We start from the raw sequence: 11409 nt of genomic DNA on the forward strand, positions 1-11409 counted from the left end.
TTTGCAGTGCATGCTTTCCCAGTTTCCGGACTACGCATGGTTCCCCTTACCCTGCGCACCTGGTGATCAACTCCTGTATTCCCTTAACTGCCTTATTATCACGCAACAGTTTTATGCATGTCTCTAGAAAGGTAGTAAGCATAGAAGGATCCATCCCTGGCTCTGGTTGATCCTTACTACCTGAAGTGGAGGCCTCCACGAAGCTCTTCGTAGCTTCCATGAACGTCTCCTTTTTGCGTTCTAAGTCAAACTCAGGTTCCTTTATAGGAGCCCTGCAAACCCATGTATCTTCCTCGAGCAGCTTCCCCTTATCCTCCCCTGTGGTCGCACCACTTCTGAGCATCATGTTCACATTTGGGTCTTCTTCGTGCAGTTTAGACCTCATCATTTGGATATTTTGAGTCAGGGGAGGCTGGAGTACCCCTTTCTCGCGCATCTGTGCGATCAACGTAGGATAATATATTACTTCATGATTGAACTGAGCACAGTATGAATAGGATATTCTCATTGGGTTGGTGCAATCGCGGGCGTAGTGCCTTGGTCTTCCGCAATTGTAACAAATTAACTGTCTGCGTCCCCTTCCTGGCCCCATTCCTCCCCGTCCTCGACCTCACCCCTGAAATCCAGCGCGCGCCATCCCCACAGTTGGGTCGAGGGCTTTCGTTTCTGTCTGCATCTTATATCTTGGGGTCCGATCCATTATCAGCTCATAGCTATGACACATGTGCTCGTCGTGGCCCACCGACCTACATAAATTACAAAACAATTTTTGGGGTGCCGGTGTATACTTCTACAACAAATGGCAATTATCCGTTCTGTGCTTTCCTACTATTTGACAGATCGTGCACCATAATGAGGGCGTTGCACTCGGCCCTGCCTATGCCTTTGGTCTCAATGGCATTAGCCCCCCTCCTGCCAAGTAGTTTGCGAATACTTTACAGTGATCCTTGTCATGGCCCAGGATTTTGCATTTTACGCACCATACTTCTTCGTGCTGGTCAAGCCACAGTGTCCTATCCTGCTTCAAGCTCTGCATTTCCAGGTAGATATTGTGTAGTTGCACGTGGATTTTTTGAACTCCCAACCCTGGATCTTGTATCGGTGTCTCATGCAGCCTCATCGCCATTTCCAACACTTTGGCCTGGGTAGAAAGTTTCTGTTGCGACAGCGCCGTCCTCAGCTGTGTTGTTAGAGATGCCACAAACCATGCATAGTGTTGTGCATTCATGAGTGTCATATTAGCCTCGTGGATCGTACTCTTCAGTCGCTGATCCAGATTCCACGAGGTCTCGCCTGGACGCATCACGATCACTTTAAACCCGATGATTAACTGTGTCTCTGATTTTGGCCGGCTAAATTCTCTATTCAGCGCATTCTGGATTTCTGCTATTCCTTCATTTGGGTGATCATTAGAGTTCTTGATATACCATGTCAATGCGTGATCTTGCAGTGCGCTCACCAATGTAGCCTTCTTAATGTTGTCATATGTGACCCCTTGTGCTTCCCACACTGCTCTTACCACGAACCAGAACAGGTCTGGATCCTCATTCCCTACTCCTCTGAATACGGGTAGCTTGATTACGCTCGCCATGCTGAACTGCGGGGTTGGTGGAGGTGGAGTGGGGGGAGATGGATGTGAGGGAGGTGAAGCGCGTGGTGGCATGGGTGGGGGTGGTAACTGCGGGATGCACTACCTTATCAAACTGACCGCACTTCTGAGAGAGACTCGAGCAAGCTCTTCCTCGCTCTCTCGCGAAGGTGAAATTGAGGGGTTGTTTCCTAATCCCTTGCTACCTTTGTAGATCTTTCCGCTCCGCTTTGTTCCAAACATTAATTCATTTGCATAACCCGCTCTTCACATAATAACATCTTAATCCAAGTATTCAAAGATTTAATGTACTTACCTCGTGATCCCTTGAGAAAACGTCGTTCTGCTTCGTTGTAGCTTACTTTCGTGTCTATCACAAACTCAATGATAAATCCCCCTATTATCCGGTCGAGCGAATGGTCCACATCTCACGCGATCTTATGTTCTGATGCCTCTAGTCTGCGCACTAATTTTGGAGTCCACACTATCGGTTGGTCGAGATTACACCTTCTCTGGTTGTCGGCTAACCTCGTGATCCACTCGTACAATTTAGAAGGAAAGGATGCGAAGAAGATCTCGTGGATTTCCATATACACGCAGCAATCCAGCCACCTTTTTTCGAATACCTGCGGAGTTCTATTTTCCTGTGTCACAAACTCATGAATATTCTTGTCCAACCACTCTTCAATTCCCTAATTTTTTGGGTTTCATTGGCACGACATCAGACATCCCTTAGGCAGATCCCTATCCCGGCAACAGAACCATTTGTTGGCTACATGGGGCCTGACCCAGGTTCAACAGTGAGTTTAGCCAAGAAAATCCCGGTACTACTGGGCCTTTTGACAATAGTCCGTGGAGCGCGGACTGAGATTTCACCTGAAGTAGTATGGGAGGGTGTTGGAACCAGGTTTCCACACCCTAGGGATGTCTTGATGAGGGCTTTGGAAGTTCGTGATCCTAATCTGCATGCTGCGTTGCTCCGTGCAACTTTCTATTCTTCGCAACCCATGTGCACCTTTGCAAACACCGTACTATTATGATCCGATCCTTACTATGCTATTATATTAGTGCTTAACTTAGTTTGTGCGGGCCCAATATTCTTATTACTTATTCAACTGCCAGATTAGCGCGAGTATTTGAAAACAATATAAATGCATAAAGATAATCAGAACATAGAAAATTAGAACTACAAACAGATGCACAATATTCTGAATCAATCTTATCTTTATTAATACTTAAGTTTTGTTACAGACCCAACTCCGCCCTACGCACTCAGCTGCGGACTCTACTAGGCCTCTGTGCACTCAGGTACAGAGCCTCTACCTACTACTATGACCCAATACACTTCAGATTCACTTCTATCTTCTAACCATGCCTTCACATCTATCTGTTACTTCTCAAAACTTAGACTAACTTTACACTTAGAGCCTCACTCTATTTATACAATCCCATGCTCGCAGACCATGGGTAGGCCGACACACTTTACATTAAATCACATTATCTTAGGGCGTACAACCCTAGACTCTCGTGCTCCGCACCCACATTTCGCGGGGTCTTTACATTACACTTGACCAAAATTTGGGCTTCAAGCCCCAAAAACATGCTATGGGGGGATCCACTGCTCCACAAAATTCAACATTGATTTTACTGAAAGCTAGGTGGAATTAGTTAAATGGAACAGTGCAAAGTGGAAGTTTGTTTGCTAGAAAATGTGAAATAATTAAAGCAAAATAGTTAATTTAAGGTTGGTGGATTCTAGATTTTGAATATAATATTTTATAGTAAAATAGTTAATTTAATATTAGTGGACTCTACATTTTGAATATAATATTTTTATTTTAAAATATTACATAATATTTTTTATTCTTTAATAAAATTACTCATTTTTTATCGGGCTTACACATACTCTCGAGTCCACCATGTTAGAGATGTGTAAAGTTAATGTAAAAATTTTGACTTGGCAAAAATAAAAATAAAATATGGTAGAGATGTGTAACATTAATGTCACTTATTATAATGCCAACATTTTAGCTAGGTGAAAATAAAATAAAAATAATCCTATAAAAATTAATAATAAAAAAATGACGAATCTTGTTGACCCATGGGATTAAGAACCCATGGTATTGACCATTGGTAATCATGTGGAATATAACCTATTTAAGGGGGAAATTAAAGTAGCCTAGATCCATCTTAGTTAGATCCATCTTAGTTTGATGGTATATTTAGATACATAGTTAGATGTAGAAAATAATGGTGTTGGGTCCATTTACAGGTAAAACAATTTTATGGATATGTTTACACTTGTATGGAATTGTTAGGTGGCTCTATGTCTTTTTGTATGTTTTGTTTCTATCATTGAATGGATGATTACATAATGTGTATATCAAGCTTTAGAGCTTCCTGGAGGCTATTGGGTGATTCATGAAGATATTTTTAAGAAGTGTAAGGTTAAACAAGATTGCACATAGTACAAAAAATAGTTTATTCTTCATTTTAATGGTTTTTTTATATTCAAATTAATATAAGATATGTAATGTATTCTCTTAATCTATGTGTAACAATGTGCTGTAGAAATAGAGAAAGATCTAGGATGGTAAGTTTAGAAATAAATAAGCTTAACACGAAAGCCAGTTGAGGTGAGGGGAGGAGGTGAGAGAAATATTAAGTAAAATGTAATTATTACATTTTATCTAATATGCATATCTACCTTTATCCACTTTTTACTAGCTTGCCAGAAATATTGGGTAAAATAAAATAGAATAAACTAATTATTATATTTCATAAGATATTTCCCATCAAGAAGTCCCCTCTTATTATAATTCTTCTTTATATTTAAAAGTAAACAAACTCAACTATATAAAATTAGCATGGTTGAGGCCAAATATTGAATAAAATGTAATAATATTACATTTTAATTAGTAATTCCTCCACCCCCACTTCTCTCAACTTTTTACTGGGTGGAGTAGTAATAAATATTAAGTAAAATATAATGCTATAATATATATTTTATAGTCCTCCTAGGTGATCCACTTTTTATAAGAATAACTAATATTTAAATGATCCTAGATCCATCTTACTTCTAATCTACAAGCCTTATCAAATTTCGTGAATTGCAACCCACTCTTAAAATAAAGAGAGATTTTATGCTCTCGTTGCTTGGTAAATCCATAGTAAAGATGGATGTAATTATAATAAAAGACTCGGCATAATCATATTATTTTCTTTATAATGCAAATAAAATTTTAAATATTAAATGAGTTGTATTTTTAAATTTGCATTTACTTTTTTCACATTTATGTAATACAATAATAAAACTATTATAACAAATAACATAATGTAAAAAACAATATAAATTAACCTATATTAACCACATTTCTTAATATAATTACATGAGCTTTACAGATTCATTAAAAATCATAAATAATCCACAATAATTTATTTGCAAATTAATAATTGCCACAGTAATAATAATAATCGTAAATTAAAAATATTTAGTTAGTAATATAAAAAATAAATTATACCAAACACTACAAATAAGGATAACAATCCAATATTTTCATAACACCAAAGGATAGGACAAAATTCTGAATTCAAATCTACATGTAGCCGTAGAATGTGAAAAAGCCATGCTTCAGTTCAAGTTTGCATTGTTTTGAACTTTAAAATTCAATGTTAGAACAACAAAGTAAATAAATATGATTACACATCTGCAATCTCTGTGTCACAAAATATATATATATTTATTATTTATTTATTTATTTAGTACACTCGTTACCTGGGTACCAAATGTGTAATGGAAGCATCGGTATTACCGTTGGAGAGAGGAGCGTGAAATTGGAGAGAGGAGCGTGAAATGAAGCAGGCGACGTAGAAGAGATCTTAGCAGGTCGTGAGACCCCAGAGCCACAACTGGTGGACCCAGAAACATGAGATGTCACAAAAGCAGGCTGTGTGGGATCCGGTAATGTTACATAATGAGATGAGAGCATCAAATTGATTGGAGACATTGATGGACGACGTGATGAGTCAGCTTGTGTACATAAAAGACCAATGATGGCTTCCTCCACGTCGCACGTTCCAATGATGGCTGGATCAATCACATCCACAATATTTCCTCCTTTGCATAACCATAGGCAGGGGTTAAATTTGACGGGTGACCTTACCCGTCAAGGAATTTTTTTATGACGTTTTTATTTTTAAACTACCTATCATATGACTTTTAGAATTTATTTGTACAAGTTTCATCTAATTTGAAATTGTACTCATAATTATTCAAATTTTCTATTCTTTGTTGTACCATTTGGCTCAAGTCTCATCGCTACATTTTGTTTTGAGATCTGCTAATCAAATTTTTCTTCAAATTTTCCTTCAAATTTTCCAGATTGTTCAATTTTTTTGAGTTTTTTTTTTTGTTTAAAATGGAAATAGTGATAAAATAGATGGGAAATATATATATAAACAACAAAAAATAATATTATTAAGTGAAAAAATATATATTCATAATTACTTTTACATTAAAATAATGAATGTTAATATTGTTGCAACAAATTTGACAAAAATAATTCAGTCACTCAAAAGAAGGAAAAATAGCTTTTGTTTGTAAATTTGAAGAATAGAAGATCTTTTTTTCCAAAAGGGAAAAAATTAGCAACAAAGTGAACAACTTTTAAATTTTTAGAGTTTTTGATGGTAAATTTAAAAGAAATATTAGCTAATCTTTATGGAAAAATGGAAGAAAATGACCAAAATGGCGAATATATCTAATACAATTCCATAGTAAATTAGAAACATATTAAACAAACTTTGAGGGAAAATTGGAAAAAAAATAGCTAAACGATAAATATTGATTCTTAAATTGTTAGATGGCTATATCAAAAGTCAGTAAAACAACATATACTAAATTAGAAGAATATTAGCCACTTTTTCAAAAGAAGTGAATATGAATGCCAAATTTTTTCATGGCTTGAAAGATCAAAAGTTGAAGGCAAATGTTCTGAAAAGCGGAACAAGATTTCAGCAACTCACGGACTCTGGACGCATAATCTATTTTAGGCTTTAGCTTTCAAGTTGTAAGTATTATATGGAATGGAAGATGCCAAAAGCACCCTACATTGAACAGTCTTCATCACTACTGTGCCACTTACCTTCTTTAAACTATGAATGTAACTCAGCCTAAACAAATGGCAACATCTCCCAATATGTATGTCTATATTTGAATATAATAAAGATACACTGCCATTTTTTCCTGTCAAAAAAAAAACTATGAATGTAACTCAACTTTGTCTGTCGAGTTCATTAATTCCATCAAACTTATCATATCTTTTAGATTTTAACCAGAATCAAAACATATAACAATTGGCTCACGAACTTTTCCCTTTGTCATGTTTTTCATACTTTTCCTTTTATCATGAAATGGGCAACACTGGTTTACTAGTGGAAAATGTTTTGCATAGTCTTCAAGTTTAATTCTGTAATATAAATTGAAATTTTCCATCCACAAATCAGTCTAGGTTTAAAATAATGTTTACCACTTCATATCAATTTATGTGTTTTACTTGTGCACGCATAAAAGATGGATTCAAACTACCATTAATGTCCAGAACTTTCTCAGTTAAAAACAAACAACATCCCAACAACTCCAACCAATGGAGGCATCTCTGTTTTGAAAATCAGAGGAAGTATCTAGTCATACTCCAACGATTGAGCAATTAGAATGTAAATTATAACAAGCCTAGCTTCTAGTTTAAGGCGGCTGTAGATTTGAAGATTTGAAGTTGAATCTTTGCAACATGCAATGTAATAAATGAATGTTTCTAGTCATATTGTATGAATAGGACGTAAATCCCTGTCATATGGTAGTCACTTCTACAACGGCAACGATTTGTTATTATACCCAGAATTCTATAGAAAGAGCCGTAGCAAACTTACAATACATAGCCAAGTATACACATATACAGCCAAGCTGAAGTGTGTATATATATAAATAAATTGGGTATAGTTGATTATGGTTTGGGATCTAACCTGATAGCTTTTTGCACAATGAGATCATCGGGATGTAGGGGATTGAAGAAGGCATTTATCTGGTGTCATCCTCCTGCGACTCTCACTGAAACCCATGATTGTGGATATGCTGGTTTTGATTCCCTCTCAAATGTCTATTTGACCCATTTACACCAATTATCTGCACAAACTCTACTGAATTCGAAATTCCAATAAGTTTTCCTTATGCCCTGCTGAATCCTCACCAAAGTCTATGCCCTGTTGAATCCTCACCAAAGTCACCGACTTGCAAAAATCACCATAGAGTAGCTGGGAATTAATCACTGTTAGTACCATAGCATTTACGATTTTACCTGTTGAAAATTAAAAACTGACATAATATCAGTGAATATTTATAAATGATTTATTATAAAGTGCCACGTTAAAAATGGGTAGCTGGCAATTAATCACCGTGATTATAAAGTGCCACGTTAAAAATGACCCACGTAATTTATGGTGATTTTTGCATCTAACTAATACTTTATAAATGATTTATTATAAAGTCCCACGTTAGAAACTAATACGGCCCACGTTAAATTACGGGTGCCACGTTAAAAATGTTGATAGCGCAATTTGCAATATTAAATATAAATATATAAATATAATTTATAAAACAAAAAATTAAAACTTTTAAATTTCAAACAAGCCCGTCATATTGACGCTCTTAAAAATCAATGGCAAGTTACACCTGACGTGGAAATTCGAAACTAAAACGTATTTTACGTGTAAAAAACATAAATACGGGCATACGGCGTCAAATTTAACCCCATAGGGGATTGTCATTTTGATATCTGACCGCCTGCTTTTTAGTGTCCTCAAGTTAAAAGTAATGTTAAGTTGACTTATATTTTATTATTATTTAAATGGTAGATTTCAAAAATATTTTTAAATTGGAATATAATTTAAAAATAATAATAATAATAAAGTAAAAATTTCTCAAAATTTTTATGATAAAAAATTAAACAATTTCAATCTGATAAATTATTATTCTTCATCATATTATAATATTTCTAAAGAATATTAGAATTAGAATAATCTCAAATTGAGTGGTTTTCATCATAAATTTATGAGAATTAAAATAATCTTAAATCTCTAGATTTTTTTAAATTTATTAAAAGTAGTGGACCATTTTGCTAAACAAAATTTGCTTATATCTAAATAAATGTTATAAATAATAATGGAAAACTTATTAGAATTAGATTAATGTCAAATTCCTAGTAAATTGGTGGGTTGAGAGCTACTTAGCAGGAATATAATTTTTTTAATTTATTAAAAATCAATGCAATCTAACAAATTATGTAACACACTACAACTGTTCAAACAAAACATACACTGAACATATTCCCTTGAAAAATAATAAAACTTTCAATTAAAAAATAAAATCAACAAATCTTCATCCACCTTAAATTGAAATAAAAAATTTTAAAAAATAAATAACTCATAACAAAATAAATAATAATAAAACTCCTAAACTAAAAAACTGATAATTCATATCAACATCTAAAGGCCTAAAATCATGCTTCCGTGAAAGGTTATAGGATATTAAATAACATGGCCTACTAGATTGCTCACCAATAAATAAAACGAGAAAATAATTAATAATTACCCGGATAGGCTTGGTGTGTATTCGAATTGAGGTTCATGAATTTTCATCAAAAATTGATGAAAGGCTTAGATTTAATATGTTCTCGTTATACATAATCTAATGAATAATGTAAAAAGATTTTTAAAGTTTTTAAATTTTAATACGTTAATATCACTTTAGATTTAGATTTAATAGCGCTTTTCTTATACATAATCTAATGAATAATATAAAAAGTTTTTCAGTTCCAATACATTGACATTACTCATGAGCAATATTATAAAGGTAATATTATATTTGATATTGAAATATATATTAAAAAAATATATAATATATTGAAAAATATATAGGTGTAAGTAAAATGGATTTGTTCATTTGGAAATAAAATGAGAAACGTACAAGAGTATCTCACCCATGCTAGAAGCAACTGCATTTCCGGTGACAGATTAAAGTTGGCGTTCTTTCTTCCTGTAACAAGTTCCAAGAGGAGAACGCCAAAGCTATAAACATCAGCTTTTACAGATAATTGACCATGCATAGCATATTCTGGTGCCATATACCCGCTACATATCGCAATTACAATGTCAAAGATTAAATAGTGGTGGTAAAATTGTAAGAATGAAGTAACCATAAAGTCAAAGCTATTTGCAAAGAAAATCTTGTTTTCGTGGATTCTGAAAAATTAGAACATAACGAAGAAGTAAATCTGCACAAGTAAAATTTTCATAATGTAAATTTTACGGTACTTTCAATTCTCCCGAAGTCGACAACACAGAAGTAAAACATTTACATCCCCAAATCTTAATAGTTTTTGATAGTGTAAGGATGATAATTGTTTTGAAATCTTACTAAGTTCCAACAACTCTTGAGCTGACGTGAGTCAGATCTTCATGAAAGAGTCTTGCTAACCCGAAATCTGCAATCTTTGGATTCAGATTTTCGTCCAACAAAATATTGCTTGCTTTAATATCCGGATGAATAATTCTCAGTTGAGAATCCTTGCTTTAATATCCGGATGAATAATTCTCAGTTGAGAATCCTCGTGTAAATAGAGAAGCCCACGAGCTACTCCTACAATGATGCTGTAGCGTTTTCTCCCCATCAAACTCATTGTGTTTGTTTGGATCTGTTTCTATGGATAATGTCGTACACTAATCAATTATCATGACCCAACTAAACATACTAAAATAAACTCGAAATAACTCATCGAATAGGAGATATACAGCATCACCACATTGTGAACAAGAATTATTGGCGAATGATGGAGGTCCTGAAGCACGACAACGATGGAGAGTATGGGTGACAGAGCATGGAGCCAGATCACTGCAGCAGGTGGCAGGCACCGGATCGACCACATAGGCTGGTCCCTGGGCTGCGGTTTTCTCCTTATCTCGGTTCTTCTGGCCTGCTGAGATTTTACCGCGGTTTACTGTATAGGGTTTACCTCAGTCGCGACCCTCCGTTTAGGGTTGTCTCCCCTGCTTCCACCTTTCTCTGTCGGTTACAGGCAGTTGGCGATAACGTTTCCCGACAGCTATGGACCTCAAGTTGGTATATTACTCGGAGGATCCCTTGCCGGAAGGCTTTGTTTGGACTACTCCGCATTCAGCAAGGGCTAACTGCATTCAGCGAGGGCTAACCGCATTCCGTTCAGCTGTGAGTTGAATGCGACCATTGCCGACCTGCCTCCGATCTCAGGGCCGTTTGGTCATCCGGTCATCCTACCGGATGTCCCCCCTACCTGGCCGTCCCTTTCCTCCCTGTCGGTCTCCCCATCCTCGTTAGGGTTCGCTTCAGGCTGCCTAAACCCTTACCCCCCGGAGTCATGGTCGGACCATCTATACATCCCGCTCTCTGGTGCTCCTTCCTCTATACTTCTCACGTCAGCGCCAGCGCCTTCGGCTCCACCGTATCAGTGTCATGATTCCGTCCCTCCCCTTGATAACCCCATCTTCCCCCCGAACCCCTCTGACATCCCTTTACCCCCCTTGGCCTTGAGGAGAACACATCCCCTGGAATTTATTAGGACGGAAGGGCGACACCATCCAAGGAGGCGAGACCTCGGAAGAAGGTGAAGTGTTTCAGATTGAAGACTGACGATGCCATCCTTCGGTTGGAAGAAGACATTCAGTTGGCAGAATCCATGGACATAGCGGATCGGGTCTTAGTTGGAAGGATTCGAGGTAGGAATTACTCAGCG

At 36.1% G+C, this 11409-nt stretch overlaps 1 protein-coding gene across 1 annotated transcript in view; it reads right to left on the bottom strand.

Annotated features, from left to right (window-relative positions):
- Positions 1 to 7891, bottom strand: part of LOC149198431 (cysteine-rich receptor-like protein kinase 43) — a 56561-nt gene extending 48670 nt beyond the window's left edge. The window contains exon 1 of the mRNA XM_089399271.1: positions 7610 to 7891. Within this exon, the coding sequence (XP_089255397.1) occupies positions 7610 to 7664 (55 nt within the window). The 5' untranslated portion in view covers positions 7665 to 7891. The remainder of the gene's footprint in view (positions 1 to 7609) is intronic.
- Positions 7892 to 11409: the final 3518 nt, after the last annotated feature.

This window comes from Pinus tabuliformis, chromosome 2_1, assembly GCF_031772625.1.
Source record: "Pinus tabuliformis cultivar Carrire ecotype Pingquan chromosome 2_1, CPIR1, whole genome shotgun sequence".
NCBI lineage: Eukaryota > Viridiplantae > Streptophyta > Pinopsida > Pinales > Pinaceae > Pinus > Pinus tabuliformis.